At 44.1% G+C, this 20,305-nt stretch overlaps 1 protein-coding gene across 3 annotated transcripts; it reads left to right on the forward strand.

The window, feature by feature from the left end:
- Nucleotides 1–329: 329 nt before the first annotated feature.
- LOC133928754 (peroxisomal fatty acid beta-oxidation multifunctional protein MFP2-like) lies at nucleotides 330–14,587 on the forward strand. Of its 3 annotated transcripts, XM_062375223.1 has the most exons (18): nucleotides 332–570; nucleotides 1,201–1,272; nucleotides 1,359–1,415; nucleotides 1,490–1,543; nucleotides 1,631–1,698; nucleotides 2,151–2,232; nucleotides 2,901–2,956; nucleotides 3,053–3,355; nucleotides 9,820–9,906; nucleotides 10,377–10,551; nucleotides 10,629–10,750; nucleotides 11,068–11,231; nucleotides 11,304–11,558; nucleotides 12,300–12,421; nucleotides 12,544–12,665; nucleotides 13,597–13,745; nucleotides 13,842–13,980; nucleotides 14,113–14,587. In XM_062375223.1, exons 1-18 carry the CDS (start codon nucleotides 477–479, stop codon nucleotides 14,146–14,148), a joined length of 2,157 nt encoding a protein of 718 aa, XP_062231207.1. In that variant the 5' UTR covers nucleotides 332–476; the 3' UTR covers nucleotides 14,149–14,587. The 3 variants fall into 3 exon arrangements, 1 of the variants encoding a protein (XP_062231207.1); XR_009911526.1 differs by lacking the exon at nucleotides 14,113–14,587 and having other exon boundaries at nucleotides 330–570; nucleotides 12,544–12,645; XR_009911525.1 differs by lacking the exons at nucleotides 13,842–13,980; nucleotides 14,113–14,587 and having other exon boundaries at nucleotides 330–570; nucleotides 12,544–12,755; nucleotides 13,597–13,732.
- Nucleotides 14,588–20,305: the final 5,718 nt, after the last annotated feature.

Genomic DNA, 20,305 nt, shown 5'->3' on the forward strand with positions numbered 1-20,305 from the left:
TCATATCTGATTAATCTAATTCTAAAGCAAAATTTCATACAACAATTAGAAATTATGATGGCTAAGAGAGACTACGAGGTATACCTTTCTAAGCCCGTGGTTTAGCGGAGCACATACATGAGCGATACAGGTGCGGCGGTGGCAGAAAAAACAAGAGAAAGTCGAATGATACGGTGCGGAACCAATGTAAATTGACTATTAATAAAAAATTTATTTGGTTGGGCTAATTCTTTTATTGGGCTTAGAAGGGCAGCATGCGGGCGGCATAATTTCCTTGTTTGATTAATTGATTAAACATGTAATTTGCGGGGTATTAATGGGGTGCTTGGGGAGGCTCTCTCCGCCCCCAGCACAGCCTGTGCCTTGTGCCTGCCGCACGCACGCGTCGCCCATTCAACTGCCGGAACTCTGCTACCCGGCCCCTGGAACCTCTGTCCTGCCCCGCCGAGTGCCGTGCCGGGTTGCCGTTGCTGGAGATGGCGAGGGGCACCACCACCATGGAGGTGCGCGCCGACGGCGTCGCCGTCATCACCATCTCCAACCCGCCCGTCAACGCCCTCTCACTCGACGGTATTATTCTCCCCCAGACCATTCCCCCTGCACAGAGAGCAAATCTCCTCTTCCGTAAATTCTTCTCCCCCCTTTTTTCTGGGGTTAGTTGAGTTGTCTGGGGGCGGGGCGGGGGGTTGGGTTGGGGGGACTGCGCTTGTATCAATTGATCTGCGCTTCGCGTTGTGACATTATCCATTGGCGAATCTATTATATTTGATCCAGAATTGCGTGTAGGCTGTAGCAAAGCAGTGCCTGTGCCTGCTGAATATGAACATGTGTCGGCTCACACCATCAATAATTCTACACATAATCGTCCCATTTCTTAACCAAACTTTTTTTTACCTCTGGCTTTGACCGTATTTTGGCATACGCTTCGTCTAGTTTGCTCAAGTTGTCAACATGTCAGTTCGGCTCTTGCCTCATGCTCTGAGTAATGCATGTAAGTTGTATATTTTAGGATCGCAGTTTCTCTGGCATCTTAGCACCGTTCCACTTGCTACATGTGACTGCTGATCATTGTTTCACTCTTGGAGCACATTTAAATGATTTAATCGGTCCCCCTTGTTGCTAGGTACCATGTTTTCCCTGAATCTGACACTATAGGGAATGTGTGAGTATGACAGGTTCTCTCATTTCTGTTTTTTGCAGTCATAGCTAGCTTGCAGAGAAACTATGCACAGGCTCTTAGCAGGAAAGATGTCAAGGCAGTCGTCCTCACTGGTACTTTACGAGAAAAGATTTCTTGTCAATCATCCTATGCTAGTGCTGTGATTCTAATTCTAGTGTTTTACATAAATGTTGTGCAGGTGACAAAGGGAGGTTTTGCGGTGGCTTTGATATAAATGCATTTGGAAATAAGCCAAGTAAGAATGAGGTTGTGTGCCGAATTTGTTATTGCCCTTTTCACTTCCACAACTAAATGTTTCTATGCCATCAGAAAATGAGAAGACCGGATCCCTCTCAATTGATTTTTTGACTGACATAGTGGAAGGTAATTTTTATGCTCTTGCTCTAAACCATGTTTGTCGAGAAGCACCCAATTTTCATCATTTATACATTAAGTGTTTGGTGCTGCCAGATGCCCACAAACCGACAGTGGCTGCTATAGACGGCATTGCTCTTGGTGGTGGATTAGAGGTTGCAATGGTATGTCTTGAGCATAAGTGAATTCCTCGCTTTTGCTCACCAGCTTAGGCTTTTGGGTGAACTGGCTGGTCCATGCAACTTTATAGTATGTCTAGGTTGTTTTGGTGGATCATGCTTCAAACTGTTGTAATTTCATCTAATACATGGCTATTTGTTACTACCTCCAATCCCAAATATAAGTCCATTTAGGTTTGTCCTAAGTCAAAACATTTTTAACTTTGCCCATCTGTAGCCAAAAAAAAAATTCATATCGATTGACAACATAAGGTTGATGTTACTAGATTCATCATGAAAAATACTTTCATAATATATAACTCTTTCTATTTGAAATAATATATTTTTATAGATATTATTAGTCAAAGTGTCATATTGAAGACCGTATTGTTGTTCTAATGGACTTATATTTTGGGTCAGAGGGAGTAATTGTTACACATTGGAACCTCTTTGTGCAGGTTTGCCACGCTCGCATTTCGACACCATCAGCTCAATTAGGATTACCTGAACTTCAACTAGGAATCATTCCTGGAATGGGAGGTACTCTCAAGTCCTAACATACATATGCTTCAATATTTGGTCAAACTGTCCTGAATGTGTTGTGTCAACCTTAAGCCTAAGCATGAGCATGTTTGGCCGTACATCTGTCTCCTTTTAGGAAAGGGCTCTTGTGTTCATATTCAGATTTCCATGATGAGTTGGATATGGAAGCATTGATGCAAAAAAAAGTTTAATTTAAATCTTCAGTGATGCCAAATGATACAAGCAATTCAACTAGGTCAGCAATTGACAAATATCTGGACATATTAGAACCATAACATGTTGGAATTAGCTGCTCCAAACAGGCTGAGGTGTTCAAGTGGATGAACGCCATCTACAGTATCCATACAATGGGAACTGGGAAGTAGCATGGAAAAGGGAGCCTAGCACAAGTTCTTTTGAAGCACTCCTGCTCTAACTATATTTTGTTTGGTCTCTCACACCATACAGCTAACCATGTACTGGACATGATAATCATTTGATAGGGCAACATATTTTGCCAAAAAAACAGCTATTAATTAGGATTCAAAATTTTAAACACAATTGCATTTTTGTCATCTATTGCAACAAGAGGTAGCTTCCTTGCATTTTGATTTCTCAGCAAGTACACAGTTTTCTCAATTTTGTTGTTACCCTGTTTCTATGCTGAAGATCTTAACTTGTTGCAGGAACACAACGGCTTCCCCGCCTTGTTGGCCTGCCAAAAGCCCTTGAGATGATGTTGGTAAGCTTGACTTATATTTAACAAGTAACAAGTTGCAGTGCAAGAAATCGATGTGAGTTTGTCCATGACCTTAGTACTGGTCTGTTCTCTTAATAGATGTCAAAGCCTATAAATGGCAGGGAGGCACATGAACTTGGTTTAGTTGATAATGTAGCTTCAGCTAATGAATTGGTCAGCACTGCCTGTTCTTGGGCTCTGGAAATTGCTGAACAGAAGCGACCATGGTTCAAGAGTCTCTACAGAACTGATAGGCTTCCCGCTCTTGGGGAAGTGAAGAAAATTCTTAAATATGCAAGGGTTCAAGCTCAAAAGAAGGCCGCTTATGTTCAACATCCCATAGTTTGCATTGATGTTATTGAAGAGGGAATAGTCTCTGGCCCTCGCACTGGCCTCATGCAGGTAAATCACTAGTTTTTTTTTTCTGGAATACGCAAGAGAACTGCGTATCATTGCATTAAGAAGAAGACAAAGGCCGAAAAAAGGCCAAAACAAAACACACACCACACACACACTCTAGGAGGAAAAAAGAACAAAAACACCCGTTCAGAAAACTGGACGGCCAACCCGCAAAGACAGCAACCTACTAGCCCCCAGGTCGAGTAGCGACCATGGCACTTAGACCTTTGGCGCCTGCCAACATCCAGAAGGCAGCTTCCTCCTTAGCAAGGAGAAGCGCCCTGTCTATTCTAGGCGAGGCACCATTGAACACTATATCATTCCTTATTTTCCAAAGGATCCAAGCCCCCAACACGACCAAAGAATTAAAGCCGCGCCTAGTTTCTTTGGTGAATGTGATACTTGTTTGTTGCCACCAGTCAAAAAAACTCCCTGAGTCTGCTAGCGGTGCAACATCTGGGACAGTAAAGTGGCACAGCAGCTCTTGCCAGAATTGCCGGGAGAAAACACATGAGCACAGGATGTGCTGAATTGTCTCAACCTCCTGGTCACAAAAGGGGCATTGCTCTGGATGGGGAAGACCACGCCTAGCGAGTCTATCAGCAGTCCAACAGCGGTTATGCGCCACCAACCAGAGGAAAAACTTGCACTTCCTCGGCGCCCAAGCTCTCCAAATGAGTTTGCTTGGTTCAAACTGAATTGAACCCAGGAACAAAGCCTCATAAGCAGACTTGGTAGAGAATTCACCAGAAGCTTCAAACTTCCAAATGTGAACATCATCAACCTCTGGTTGGAGCAGTACATCCTGCAGCAGGACCCAAATTCTCAGAAATTCCGCTAGAACTGCAACAGTATGATGTCCCTAGATATCCTGCACCCACTTATTATCAGTTAGCGCTTCATGTACAATTCACTTTTTTGCCCTCCTTTTTGGCACAGTAGCAAATAGATGAGGGGCCAGTAGCTCAATGGAGCACCCATTCAGCCATCGATCAGTCCAGAATTTAGTATTCTGCCCATTGCCAACTTCTGTGATTACAGCAGATTCAAAAAAAGCTTGGGCATTCCCGTGAATTATGACTGGGAAAGAAGCCCATGGCTTACTCGGTTCAGTTTTTCCAAGCTACAACCATCGCACTCTGAGAGCCCAACCAAATCTCTGAAGATCCAGGATACCCAGCCCTCCTAACTCCTTTGGGCGACTAACCTTGGGCCAAGCGATCAAACAATGTCCTCCCTTGGTCTCCTTCCTGCCCCTCCAAAGGAAATTACGACGGATCTTATCCACCGCCTTCAAGCACCAAGGAGGAAGTTCTAGGGCAGTGGCATAATAGATTAAAACGGAGGTGAGGACTGACTGCACATAAACAGTTCGGCCAGCTCTGTTTAATAGGTCGGCCTTCCAACCTGGTAGCCGAGCAGCCACTTTCTGGATTAGTGGTTGCAACTGAGCTCTAGATAGCTTCTTAATAGAGAGCGGGAGACCAAGATATTTGCAGGGAAAGTTCTGAACTTCGCAGGGGAAATTAGTGTGAATCACAGCCAAGTCTTCTGCTGAGCATTGAATGGGAGAAATACTACTCTTCTGGATATTAGTTGTGAGCCCCGTAGCTGTGCCAAATAGTTTTAACAGTGCCTCCACCATTCGCAAGTCAGAAGCCACCGGTCGAAGGAACAAAACCACATCATCCGCATAAAGGGAGACCCGATGATGAATACTTCGAGTGGAAAGGGGCTGCAACAATCCTTCCGCGCTAGCCTTCACAATCAAGCTGTTCAAGACATCCATCACAAGAATGAAGAGCATAGGGGACAAAGGGTCACCTTGCCGAAGACCTCTTCTGTGCTGTAGAATCTCACCAGGAACCCCATTCAGCAGCACCCTGGTTGACGATGAGCCAAGCAGCCCGCAAATCAGATCACGGCACTTGGGCCCAAAGCCTCTTCGTTGAAGGACCTCCAAGAGAAATGGCCATGACACGGAGTCGAAGGCTCTAGAGATATCCAGCTTCAGCAGAATACGTGGCTGTTTTTGATGGTGGAGGAATTTGGCTGTCTGTTGGACAAGGATAAAATTATCGTGAATGCACCGACCCTTCACAAAGGCGCTTTGGCTGGAAGAAACAAGGTCATTGAGCCTTCCTGCCAGGCGGTTAGCTACCAACTTTGTGACCAACTTGGCAAAGCTGTGTATAAGACTAATCGGCCGAAAATCCTTGACCAGGATAGCATCTTCTTTTTTGGCCAGAAGAGTTATCAATGCAGTGTTGAGGAGCTGCAAGTTTCTACAGTTCCCTCTCTGAACTGCTGCAATAGCAGCCATTAAATCCTTCTTTAAAACTGGCCAACAGATCTTGTAAAAACGTCCAGTGTATCCGTCCGGCCCAGGGGCCTTGTCAGAGGGCAGCTTCCTGATGGTGTTCCACACCTCATCCTCTGTGAAAGGCAGCTCTAGGCCCGAAAGATCATGCTGCTGCAGGTCCAAAACATCTAGATGGACAGTTAAATCCCGCTGGCCACTTGTTCCCAAAAGCTGGTAATAGAAGTCAAAAACTGCAGCAGCTTTGTCTTCATGGCTGGTAAGAACCTGGTCCTCAGAAATGATTTTTGATATGAAGTTCTTCCGCTTCCTGTGTCGCAGATGAGAATGGAAAAAGGCAGTATTAGCATCACCCTCTTTTAACCATCGTATCCTTGATCTGGTCCGAGCAATTGTTCTCTGAAGAGAACTCAGAGCGAGAGAGTGCTTTTTCAGCGAGTGCAGCAACCAAAGTTCCCCATTACAAAGTCGTCGGCTGTCTTGGGCAATCTCCAATTGGTGGATGATTTCTTTGGCCAGACTGAACTGAGCACTAATATGACCAATGCATTTTTGGCTCCAGCTTTGCAATGCCCGGGTTAACGCCTTAAATTTCAGTGACAGTGTCTCCAGCGGACATGACCTTGCTTCCACTGCGCCCCAAGCCTGGGAGACTACCTCCTGGAATCCATCCAATTGAGGCCAAAAAGAAGCAAAAAGGAACATGCCCTTGCCGGGCAGCAAGTCATTCAACCCCAGGATGAGTGGACAATGATCTGAGTCCAAGGAAGCTGTGCTTTGCAATAAACAGCTTGGAAATGAATCCTCCCAGTCAACTGTTGCGAAAACCCGGTCCAACTTGGTAAGTGTCGGCGAAACACCCCCACTACTCCAAGTGAATTTGCGACCAGAGAGGGGCAGCTCTTTCAGAGCCATATCGTCCAGAGCACGGCGAAACCGCCCCATCATGGCCCGATTAAGGTTCGCATTGTTCTTATCTTCCTCTTTGAAAATGAGATTGAAATCTCCTACTACCACCCAAGGTCCAGAGCAATGAGCGCGAATTGAGCGGAGTTCCTGCAGGAAGGCAATCTTCTCTTCATTCCCCTGCGGCCCATACACACAGGTGAGCCACCACGGCCCTCCCTCAGCCGGGAGGAATTGGACCGAAGCACAGTGAGTGTCCACCCGAGAACTTCCCGCAGGGCCAATGTCCTGCTTCCAAGCAACCAGAATACCTCCACTAGCGCCCACCGAAGAGACAAACAGGGAGTGACAGAAATTCGGACCCAAAGCAGAGAGAATCAGCCTCTGAGAAACATCCTCCATTTTTGTTTCCTGTAGGCAAACTATGTCTGCTCTAACTGACTGGGCCAACGAGCGAACCGAATCTTGTCGAGCAGTCGAGTTTAAACCCCGCACATTCCAAATCAAAATCTTTGAAGGATCCATTGATCGACAGGAAGAAAGAAACAACAACCAGGGAGAGATGCTCAGGAGGTGGTTAACAACACACCAGGGCACCTGTAGCCCTCAGGGGGAGACCAACCGAACAGGGCTGAGAGGGCATGAACATGGGTCGCCGAGAGAGGGCCGCCAAAGAGTTTAGCGTAGTCGTCCAGCGCCCTCTGATCGACAAGATCCTGTTCTAACCCGATGCCAAGGGAGCGCATAACCGCCTTCCGTGATCCAATGTCTTGATGCCCGGCTAACTCAGCTTTCAGGCCAGCCGTTCTTCTACTTCTGCGTGGGGCCGAGGCGGGGGGAGGACCCCACGCGCGTTTTCTAGGCAATGCGGGCGGCTGGAGCAACAGCCCCTCCGTCCTCTTGGACACCTTACTAAGAAACGACCGCACCGCACAGCACGTGGGGGAATCCTTGTTTCGCCGTCTTCTGGAGTAGACGCGGATGGCAGACGCAGGCGCCGGTGGCTTCGAAGAAGGCGCTCGCGGGGAAGCCGTCCGGGCAAGGGGAGGAATGTCGCTGGCGACGGGGAGGGGCGTGTCTGTCCTGGATGGGGCCTCAGCAAGACCCACCGACCCCGGCCCACTAGAAACCAAAAGCCCGTCCACATGCTTTGCTGCCACGAGCTCCTCATGCGTTGCCGCATCGATATCTTCCCAGGCTGCAAACTCTGCTGACGACGCGGCTTCCTCGGGACGGCCCCCGAGCGGGACAGCATCGGGATCTTCCCGCGTAATCACGCGCATGGGCGCTTCGGGAACTGCCGCGGCCAACGGCCCGGGAGACGCGCCAGCCCCCGCGGGAGACGGGCAGTCCGCGCCATCAATGCCGCCCTCCAAACGGTTGCACGCAGACGTCCCGGAAGACGCGCAGGCCGCCGCGGGAGACGAGCAGGCAGCCACGCCATCAATGCCACCATCCGAGTGGTTGCGCCCGGAGGGAGGTGGTCCCAGCCTGGAGTGCACTGGGCCCCGTGTCAGTGTGGCCCCATCAGACGCCGCCGGGTCGGGCAGCCCTTCCGGCGAGCCTCGCCGCCGCCTCCGCCGCCTACGACGGCGACCACCGTCAGCCGGAGGCGGAGAAGGCGGGGAATCAGCTGGGCCCTGAACAGCCGCCACGATCGAGACTTCAATGGGGTAGATGAGAGAACGCTTCGCCGGGAGGTCGTCGCCGGCCACCTGCGGTTCGATGATCTCCAAATCCAAGCCCGCCGGGACGTGATTCAGCGAAGAGCACCAGGCAGCCAGCCGGAAAACATCCCGTCGATCATCGGAGTCCGGAAGGAGGCCACTAATCCAACAAAAGTCGTTGAGCAGCTGCTCCGCGGTCGCAAGCTCCCAAGCGTGCGCCGGGATGCCGCGGAGCTCAACCTCAATGGCCACTGGCAAAGTTGCCGCACTGGCATGGAGGAGGCGCGACCAACGCATGACGTGCAGACGGTGAGAGGGGGAGATGATCGGACCACCCCTGCCGTAGACTCTCGCCGCTGATTCTTCATCGGGAAATACAAGCAGAAAGCTGGCAGGGCCAAAGCGGCGAGCGATGATCGAATCTTCGGCGATCCGGAACTGCTGCGAGATAGTGGAGATGATGGAACCTGCAGAGCCATCGAGCACGTTGCCGATCATCGAAACGACCAAAGCACGATTGAGCTCGTACTCCCTCTGCGAAATGCTTGCCGAGCGGTCGATGATGCGCCGGGGCCTCCTTGCCACGACAGGCAGGCCATCATCGTCACTCGAAGTCAGGAGGTTTTCGAGGCCCGCAGCTTCACCTGGCCCAACGGCGGTGCCAGCTGGTGGAGCAAGGCCTGCGCCCTCAGCCTCTCCACGGCGCCCCCGACTCCGGCGCCTGCGGCGACGACCCGGAGCACCGGCCCCCTCCGCAGCCTGGGCGACCATAGCCGCCAGAGGGGAAGGAAGAACAGCTGCGGACGGACGGGAAGGGGCAGCAGGAGGTTGGCGCCCCATGGGCCTCCAAACCAGGCGTCGGCCAGGAGGAGCAGCGGCCCGGAGCGAGTCCGAACACCGGCGCCGGCAGACGTACGAGCGATGGCCAACACCCCAGCAGGAGAAACAGCGGGGGGGCGACCTGCACTCCGCCGCGCGGTGACCAGGAGAGAGACAATTGAAGCACTTGTTTTGGAGGTCTGCGGGGACCGGCCGCCGGGGCAGGCGCGCTTGGAGGAGGCGCCGCTTGCGAGAACGCCGCCCTTCAGCCAAGCACCAGCCGTCACCGTCGGGACGACGCGCCGGAGCCGTGCGGGCTTGCGGGTGCAACACCACCCGAGCGGCCTGCGAGGTAACGATCGAGGCACCCTGGGGAGCAGCGCCCCCAGGGTTCTGCGAGATCACTACCGAAGCCGCTTCGCGGAGTACAACCTCTTTGAACGAAGGAGAGCACTCGCCGGACTCACACGAGGGAGGTGAAGCATCCAGCCATCGCAGGGACTTGGACCGTCCAGCAGGGGTGAAGTTGACCGACGTCGGGGAAGGGGGGGGAGTCGGGCTTCGGATAATTGCGGCAACAGGGGTGGCCGCCGTGCCCGAAGCAGGCGACGGCGGAAGGCTGGTGGGAGGTGGGGAGACGTCGGGTAGGGGCTGGGTAGGAACCAGGATAGACATTAGAAGCATTTTCATGCTACCTTTTTGAGTATTTTGTCACATGCCTAGGTGGTTCTTAGTATATATTTATTTTTCAACAGGAAGTGCTCTCTGCAAAAATGCTTGAGCGGTCTCAAACAAGCAAAAGCTTAAGACATGTATTTTTCGCCCAACGTGCTACTTCAAAGGTTGGTAGAACTATGAGGTTAAAGCTTTTCATTGTTAATTTAGTTGAAACCTTTTTTTTAAAAGAAAGATGAATGATCATCGCATTTCATGTTTTTTAATAAAATATTTTAAAGATCAAAACAGAATAAAGTGCAGTACATTTATTTATTTCATTTATTAAGATAAATCAAGTCTAGGTCTGAACTTGCAGTGCACTTCTGGATGTTTGTGTTAGGAATAGCAACTTGTATTCAATAGTAGTCAATGGTGGCAATATATAGAGTACATGAGGGAGTACAGGATAATGACTCTAGTAACCTATACGTATAGTTGCATGATTTTGTTATTCCAATAAGCTCCTTTTCAAGTGCCCTTATAATATATAGTTGTATAGATGGTAATTATGCTTTTCTTGAAAGTTATGGATATATACCATGGGTCCATGTTGCACGCGTTCATTTGTCTGACCATGTCAACCAATCACTTCCAGATTCCAAATATTACCAACATGGGTTTGACACCACAGAGAATAAAAAAGGCAGCTATTGTTGGGGGTGGTCTAATGGGATCTGGAATTGCAACGGTATTCATATTGAACAACTTCTTGGTTGTCTTGAAAGAAGTAAATGAACAGTTCTTATCTGCAGGAATTAACAGAGTTAAAGGTAGACCTTTTTTCACTTCACAAACTTTCTATTGAGATTGTCTTCAAAGTTTCTCAGAAGTTTGTTCTTCTATTCAGCTAATTTGCAGAGTTTTGTCAGAAAGGGGCAACTTACTGAAGAAGATTATGAAAAGAAACTTTCTCAACTATCCGGTGTTCTTGACTATGAACAGTTCAGGGATGCAGATGTAGTCATCGAGGTAGACCCATTATTTATACGCACCTTTTTCTCTGATTTACTCGATAGAAAATAGCACTGCTTATTCAGCTTTCTCAGCAATGCCGGTCAGTAGCCTCAAACAATGGTATGATATCTGCTTAGGTTTAATTAGTTACGTGTATCTCATATCATCAGAATCAAGCAAGTATATTGCTGAAGCAACAATTATGTTCTTACCCAAAAGTACTCCTATTGTTCTTGATTGCTTAATTTTGTAGAATCACTTGTAATGTTCAGATCCTTAGTCTACTTAACCTGAAGTTCAAAAGACAATAATCTTGATGGCCACTTGGACAGGCAGTTATTGAGGATATATTGCTGAAGCAGCAAGTATTTTCTGATCTTGAGAAGTACTGCCATCATGATTGCATATTTGCCACAAATACTTCAACAATAGACTTGAACTTAATTGGTCAGAAGACTATTTCTCAGGATCGCATTGTTGGTGCACACTTCTTCAGGTAACGTGTTATGCACTTCTGTTCTGTTTCCCTTTTCTCAACCCAAGTATCTAACTGATGCCTAATTTCCAGTCCAGCTCATGTCATGCCACTGTTGGAGATAGTTCGTACCCATCAGACTTCCTCGCAAGTTATCGTGGACTTGCTAGATGTGGCAAAGAAGATACGTAAAACACCAATAGTTGTTGGCAACTGCACTGGTTTCGCTGTCAATCGGATGTTCTTTCCTTACGGCCAGGCAGCTGCTTTTCTTGTTGATTATGGTCTGGATGTCTATCACATAGATCATGTGATCACACAATTTGGAATGCCAATGGGGCCTTTCCGGTAAGCAGTTAGAATATGGCTTTTAGTGATTGTCTGCGGGAATTGAGAAGTCTAAATATTGCCATGTTTTGTCTTGTCTGCTGTGAGTTGTCTTAAACTATGTACTCTTTCCCTCGTTACAGATTCAGATGAATTAGTTTCCTGCAATTGAATGCAACCATGTTTTTTTATGCTATCGGAACCAAGTAGATTCTCATAAGCTATTGACAAGAAATGATGGTCCGTTATGGACCTTTGTAGGCAGATGCAGTCCTCGCACTGTTACTGTTTCCTCTCAGCCATCTGTTACATGCACACATGCAGTACTCGTTTCCTTTCATGTCACTCTGTTCAGTTATTCCGTCCTCAACCTGAAATCTGTGATATTTAACTCTGGTTGGGTATGAATTAGGGGCTGAGAATTTCCATATAATTTCCTTGGTTTGCACTTATCCTCCTGTTATTTCTTTTTTTCTTGCCTTTCAGTACAATGTTGTTAGGGGGCAATACAAGTCCTTAAATGTAGAACATATTTACAGTGTGTCTTCTTCCTATTCTGGCTGCTTTATAGAATTCACCTACGTATCACTTGCTTTGATGCTAGTGATATTACATTTTCTTTCATTTATTGCATTACATTGTGCAGTAACAACATACCCTAGTTATCCAGTTCAGATTCAGTACTACTCTTGTAACACCATCATGTTTTGCCTGGGCAGATAGATTTGACAACGAGTTTCTTTTTGTTAATTTGTCATACAGCTTAATCGATCTTGTTGGTTTTGGTGTCTCTGTTGCCACAAGAATGCAATATCTCCAAAGTTATCCTGAACGATGCTACAAATCAATGCTTCTTCAGATTCTGCTCGAGGATAATAGGACAGGTTATTTCAGACTGAAAATAAGTTGATCCATGTTTTGCTTTGAGCTAAGTGAGTCCAATTGAGTTTGGTCTTATAAAAGCTGCAGCTCATGGTTATATTTTACTTTGTGGAACACTGGTCAGGTGAATCTTCTCATAGGGGCTTCTACCTATATGACGATAAGCGAAAAGCCTATCCAGATCCTGATTTGAGAAAGTACATTGAGAAATCAAGGAACATGGCGGGTACTGTACAAGATCCTAAGGTTATCATGATATATCGCCCTTAGTTTTCTGCTCTTCTTTTTTTTTTTTCTTGAAAAGAAGGGAGGAGCACTGCCAATTCATTAAGAAAGGTAAGGCAGAAGTTTAAATATAATGAAAGACAAATAAAAGAAAAGGAGAAACACTGATGCAAAAGAAAAAGAAAACACAAGGTCGACGAACACAGGCATCCAGAGACACTGCATCGACAACAAACACTTATGTGGCATTTTCCTATTGCAACTGCAGTCTTCATGGCCTGAAAGCCCCTGACATCCTCCATGATAAACTGCTGATTTGTAGAAATGATTTCTCTTGGTTGAAAATGCGCCTAATTCTCACCACCTTCCTTTTCTCTATCTTGCATCTTCCTCGAACTAGTTGAACAATCCAGTCCTGCAAGGATGAGTTAGCCAATCTTGTTGATGGATAATTTAGGGCGACCCTAGTGTTTATTATCTGCCAGACCGCCTCTGTAAACTTGCAATCCTTGAGCAGATGAGTAGCTGTTTCAGGCTCACAGTAGCAGAGGCTGCAAGTCTTAGTTTTCTGCTCTGCTTCCAGTGGCAGATCCACCCGGAGGGGGGGGGGGGGGGCTCAAGCCCCCTGCCCCCGGGGCACACTTCTTGACTCTGGATCCGCCACTATCCACTTCTCTAGATGATCTTTCTTCTTGGCAACGAAGTAACAGATAACTTTGCGAGAAACTATATATCCACCTCTCTGGATGGGCTTGTCCCTTGTTCTAAAAAATAACTTGCTGTTCTCTGTTGTGACATGTAAGTGAATTTAAAGGTTTCGAGTATGGACATTTTTTATCTGCCATTTTACATGCAAATGATACTTTTACATTGCACATACTAGTAGCTTTAATCTTTCATTGTTTTGACTTAAAGACATCTCAAATCTGACAGTTGATCTCCTTTCCCTCAGCTGATGAAATTAACAGATAATGACATTGTAGAGATGGTATTCTTTCCCGTGGTGAATGAAGCCTGCCGAGTGCTTGATGAGGGAATTGCTCTGAAAGCATCTGACCTCGATGTAGCGTCCATTATGGGAATGGGTTTCCCATCTTATAGGTTCAATTACTTCTGTTCTGTATCATTCTGATTATTTTCCCTTTCTATGTCCATCCTAACTGGTAAATCATCCATGCAACTACTATTTCACACCAGGGGTGGAGTAATGTTTTGGGCTGACTTGCTCAGCGCTAAATACGTGTACAACAGACTGGAGGCGTGGTCCAAGGATTATGGGGAGTTCTTCAGACCCTGTGAATATTTAGCTGCGAGAGCTCATCAGGGTGCATCTCTGGTAAGACCTAGAGCATCATTTCCACAACTTTGTTGATAAACAGCTCTGCATCCTTATCAAATGAACCTTTTTCCTACTAAATTTTCATGTTGATGGAATCACCTGAATATCCATTCCTGAAACTACTGTCAGGCTGCCATGGTTGATGGTGTTAAATCGCGACTTTAGGGTGTCGCTGTTCATTAGTCGTGTTTATACAGACTTCAGCCTTATTGAATCTCCAACAACTTGAGGAGATGCTGCTGCGAAATACCGAGAGTGCCAAGAGCTCGATTATTACAATCATGTTGCAAAAAACTGCACTGGGAATGATAACGGAATGGAATAACAGGGAGGCCTAGCGATTAGATGGGCCTTCCTGAAACTGCTGTGGATCTATTGCAGGAGTTTCTCTGAAATATTGTGGGCAATGTGTTGAGGTGATGTCTGTATAGAACAGTTATAGGGAGTTCCTCCTGAATTCTGTGGGAATAATATGGAATTTGTTGTATTAGATTTTCGCATTTTGAAATTCCTAAGCTCCTGTATCCGATGCAACACTTGAACTCAACTGTTTGAAAAGTACACGCTTTACATGGATACAATATGTGATCCTTATTTCGTTGTCCCCGCCGTTTCCTTCTTGCTCATGGCAGTCTATTGTATGATCCAAGATCACCGCCTAGATTGGTGTGTCAAAGGAATTTTTGTTGCTATTTCAATTTTGCAATAGATATGGAAGAAACCAACCAACATGTTTTATTTTACCAAAGCTAGCCCAAAGCAACTGAATAAATTGTTGTCTGGATTTGGACTTGAAGTTTCAATTCCGGAGTAACAAGGAAAATTTCTTCTCTAGATCGCCTTTGCACTGCTACTTCCAAAACAGTTATAGGAGTAACAATCTCAAAGAAGATATATAGGAGTGGGTCTGGGAACTGTTGATGTATATATGTCTAACATTGCACGACAGGAAGAAAATTGAGATATTTTTCAGGTACTTGAAAAAGTTGAAGAGCGCTTGCTTGGGGTGAAGGTCCGCGATGCCGGTCTCTTCACGCGACGAACAACGTTAGCCTCGCCGTAGATAACCTATCACAAGTTTGTTCCAAAGCGGCTCACAGGACGATTTTAGCACTGCGGACGATTTTTCAGGTACTTGTCTATCTTTTTGACTCTTGTGATGCAGTGGATCTGTTCGGGAGAACAGCCACCGGCGACGTTTTGATCGGCTGACGCCATCGCCTCGTGCCGGCGTGCGGCTGCGTCTTTTACTAGTAAAAAAAAAAAAAGCAAACCCCCCTCCCCAAGTCACTCTGATTTTGACATTCCTCTCCAAAAGTTATTTTGTTAAAAAAACTTAAAAAGTTAGTTTGCCTTTCAGATTCCCCTCCGATTTGAATTTGATTGAAATTTAGGTAAAATATATTTGAATTTGATTTGAAATATTCCTTGATTCATATTCTCATATATATATATATATATATATATATATATATATATATATATATGGCGCTGCTATTCTTAGCGCTGCGCGTTGAATAGCTATTTAGCGCCCCAGGATACCCCGCGCCCCGATCGTAGATTCGCTCGGGAAATCGGCTCGAAGCCGTAAAACTTTCGACCGCAGCCGTATATTTTGCTTCCGTAACCGTATGAAGAGCATATTTGGTCCGTTTTGATCGGGAAAACATTTTTTAGCCGTAAAACTTTCGATCGCAGCCGTAAATTTGCTTCCGCAACCGTATGAAGATGTCCTTTGGTCAGGGAACCGTATAACCATAAAATAATTTTTGTTGAGAACGAGTTGATTTCTAGATTTTTAATCGTACACAAAACAATCAGGGAACCGTATAACTTAGATTGGCCAGTAGTAAAATATACATTTATGAACCATATATGAATCATACAGAGAGCCGTAAATCATATTGTTATGAAGCGTAAAATTTAATTTTATGGTAACGAGTGATCTTTCGTACACATAAACATATTCAAAGTATCCATGTAACCATAAATCAATTATGATTAAATCATTCGTGCTTTTATTTTTCGGAGTCGTAGCCATTTAAAAGGGCTCCATTCAATTTAGATTGTGACCGTAACTATAATTAATTTAATACGGTACGCTGCTGTTGTTATTTACGGAGGGCGTTATGAGGGGGAAACAAAATGGGGGCCATTCACGGGATGACGGTTGGGCCAATGGGGGGAGGTTACATGAAAATAGAAAGGCCTCAGGAAAAACCGGCCAAATCAAATGGAGAATTAATCGGGGGATTGCGGAAAAGGATTAGGGTTGGAGGTTCATCCGAGTGTATGCCATGGGACGACATCATGAACACAGCGCTGTGCGTAAGCAGCGCCAGAGAGAGACGATCTCTATGCAAAGCAATATACCCACGTGCCCTTCACCCGTCACGACGCAGCAGTTTGTGTGATCTGATGATGACCGCAGCGACTTCTGTGCTCGAACCACGGCTGCGTCTCAACCAACTCCTGAGAGGACGATCAACCTGACAGCTCGGATGTCGATACCTTCTCATGCATCGGATACAAGGACACCTCCATCAACACTGGCGCCGGAAGAGATGGCAACACCTGAGGAGGGTCTAACATTTACTCACGTAAGTTCATTGGGTTTACTGCATTTCGATTGCCAAAGTCGTATTGTTGTATATTTCTATACATCAATGTAAATCCATATACACAAACATAACCATTTTCCAAACATACAGTGAACCGTAAAACATAATTTGACTAACCGTAAAATATAACATGAAGAGAGCTGATTATTTCATACTGATAACCATATTCAAAGCCTTCAAGTGACAGTAAAACATATGTTTCCCAACCATATATCATCTTTTGATGATGACAATGGTTATGCTATATTGAATAAATTGTTACAATGACATTATTGTTACTAATTGATACTTTAGGGAGACAATGTGGATGAATCCATTATACCGTGAAAGAATAAAATATATATGGTTATATTATCTAGTTCAGTACGGTTATGTGCGGGTTCGGCGTCAACATGACTGTCAAAGGTATGTTAGACGTATACGACCATATATAATATAAAATTACGGTTGGGAATCGATACAGTTAATTGCCACGTCGAATCGTTAAATAAGAAAGAAATATACGGTTGAAATATGAATGGAACACGGTTGCGGTTGTTTTGATCTGGTTGCTATATGGTTACGGTTATAAAGATTAAATAATTACGGTAAGGATATAATACATAAACGGTCGTAATAACATAAAATTTTATGGTCGTAATAATTGCTGGATTACGATTGCGGGTTGGTTGGCGGGGTTTCGCGAGTTTGGTCTGGGTCGGGGGGGGGGGGGGGTGGGGGCGGGGCGCGGGGTGGTTCGGGGCTGGTCTGGGTCGGGGGGGGGGGGCGGTGCGACCGGTGCGTTGAATAGCTATTTTTAGCGCAGGGAGTACAATAGAGAATATATATATATATATATATATATATATATATATATAGACACACATATATATACATATATATCCTTGATTTTATGTTAGTTTAATAATATATATTTGAATTTGATTTGAAATATTCCTTGATTCATATTAAACCAACATAAAATCTAATTATTTTGAAATATATTTGAATTCAAATATGTCTAATTATTATACCAACATAAAATCAAGGAAATATATATATATATATATATAAGAATATATTTATATACATGTATGTATATATTCAAATATATTATTTTGGCTAAATGCATAAGCTAAATTTATTGCAAGGATTAATTTAGAATTTAATTTGGTGCTCTTTCGAATACTATATATATGTATGTATGTGTGTGTATGTGTGTATCCTTGATTTTATGTTGGTTTAATAATTAGATTTATTTGAATTTGATTCATATGTTGGTTTAATATGAATTCTAGGGGATCTCAAAACTAGAGCAAATTCTGGGGGGAAATCAAGTTTCAAATCAAATTCAAATATATTTTAGCTGAATTTCAAAATAATTAGATTTTATGTTGGCTTGATATGAATCAAAGAATCTTTCAAATCAAATTCAAATATATATATATGAATCAAGGAATATTTCAAATCAAATTCAAACATATTTTAGATAAATTTCAATCAAATTCAAATCTATGGGGAATCTGAAAGCCGGATTTGTGGGGTTTATTGTAACAAAACAACTTTAGAAGGAAATCTCAAAATTATAGTGACTTTTGAGGGTTTGCATTTTTCCCTTTACTGTGGTATCTTTGTTCGCTGCTATCTCCGGTCACGTGTACTCAGGTCTTAGACGAGGACACGATGTCCAATGTGGAGATTTGAGCACTATCTTCTTTTCTTTTAGGATATATTTCCCTATTATATAAAACACCAGTGGTTGTTGCGCCGTCTCTTTCCTGTACTGTCTTTTTTATCTAATAAAAGTACATCAAATTTAAGTAATTTATCTATTTTTTTATCTACCTATTTCTCTAGCCTATCCGTCTGTTACCGGCTACCGATATATGACACATTTTACTAAAAAAATAAATGAAAAAAATAAGAAAAAAATAGTGGATAATTTTCTCTTTTTTTATCCCATATGAAATCAAGCTAGTATATCACTCTCGATGTATCCATTCAGCGATGCTTTTATGGTGTATCTACATCTTCATACTTTAAATTTGTGCTTAATATTATCACGCCTAATATTTGTGTTTTTATTGCAATACACAATCACTTAGCTAGTAGATATATAAATCACAAGTTGGTTCTTGCATCACCAATTTCCCTACCCTCATTCCATCTACTAAAACCTTCTAAAATTCAAATAATTTACTCACTGTTGCTATATATTCTTATCCTCCAACCTCCCTGTCTTGTTACCATCTACGGATATTGAACCTGTTTTACTAATGAAAATAAATAAAGAAATTTTTTGGATCCCATTTGGAATCAAACTACGATATCGCTCCCGACGTATTTGTTTGACGACGCTCCCATGACACATTCATATTTTCATACTTTGAGTTTATAATTAATATTACCGTATATAAAATTTATATTTTTATTACAACACACGTGTATTTAACTAGTATTTAGATAATCTCATATATTTATGATATTATAGGAGCGATTTTCAAAACTAATGTAAAAGTATGGTTTCATGTTTTCAAATTAACTATATCAAAACCTTCTTTTGTCTATGTACCTAACAATAATGAAGAAAGCAGTTGCTATGGGTGTACTTGGTTGTCCGAATCTCCTCTAGTCAGACCTAGTGGATACGTATAGTCTTATAGAGAAACGTGTTTGGTTGTCCGTATCCACTGTTTCGACCTGACCCGACGGATGCAAACATACGACATCATCCTGGGCCGAGAGTAAAACTCAATTCGAGATTCACTTCGTAGTCTGGACCGATGGATACAGGCTATACATCCGCTTATGCAGACAAAGTCACTTATAAGTGTCACAAAATTATATTCATGCCAGTAACCAATAACAATTTTAACTTTTACATCCGCTCATACAATCTCAGATTCAGTCAATCAAATAAAAAGTTAACCTAAATTGTTTAGATAAATATAACTAATCAAACACTCTTTTTTTTAATAAATATAACCCCACTTAATCTGCTTCTCATTAACCTACGTATAGATGTAACTCTACAGAACCTCTTTAGATAACCAAACTCACCCAATGTACTCCATTCAGCTCTTTTATAACGCAATTTGCTGCTGCTACGTCAGTTCATGACAGCGTTGAAAACAAATATATGGAGATGCATCAAGAAGGAAAGAAGCCAACAGCGAGAAATGAACTTGACCAGAAGCGTCTACTTCAGCTCAAACATCTCACTGTGAAAAGTTCGTTGGAAGAAAGTGCTTGCAAAGAATAGAGGGACTGGAGTTTGGAGTTAGTTGACATCTTGTTGCTTGAGTGAACATGAGGATGCAGGTGTTGCTTCCGTTTGAGGGAAACTACGAACTTCTTCCTTGTAGATCCTATTATAAATCTGTAATTGTAATTCCTTGCTGAAGGGAACAAGAATATTCTTGCGCTTGCACATGGAAGATGCCTTCTACTGACCTTGCTTGCATAAGTATCCCACCCTCCACGGTCAGGAGATAAATGTGGCCAATATAAATCGTCTTTTTGTTTTTTGTCATCTACGTACCAACCTTTTGTTCCTACTAATGAATGAAAAATGAAAAAGCAGCTCCCCTGCTTATTCGTAAAAACAAGAAACAAAAAAAAAACCTTCCACGGTGGCTTCAGTCGGCAATAATTTTCTTTTGACTACGGGTGGTTTGGACAGTGGATCTAACGCTATCGAGTGTAACCTTTTGACTATGCGC

The sequence above is a fragment of the Phragmites australis genome, chromosome 9 (genome assembly GCF_958298935.1).
Source record: "Phragmites australis chromosome 9, lpPhrAust1.1, whole genome shotgun sequence".
NCBI lineage: Eukaryota > Viridiplantae > Streptophyta > Magnoliopsida > Poales > Poaceae > Phragmites > Phragmites australis.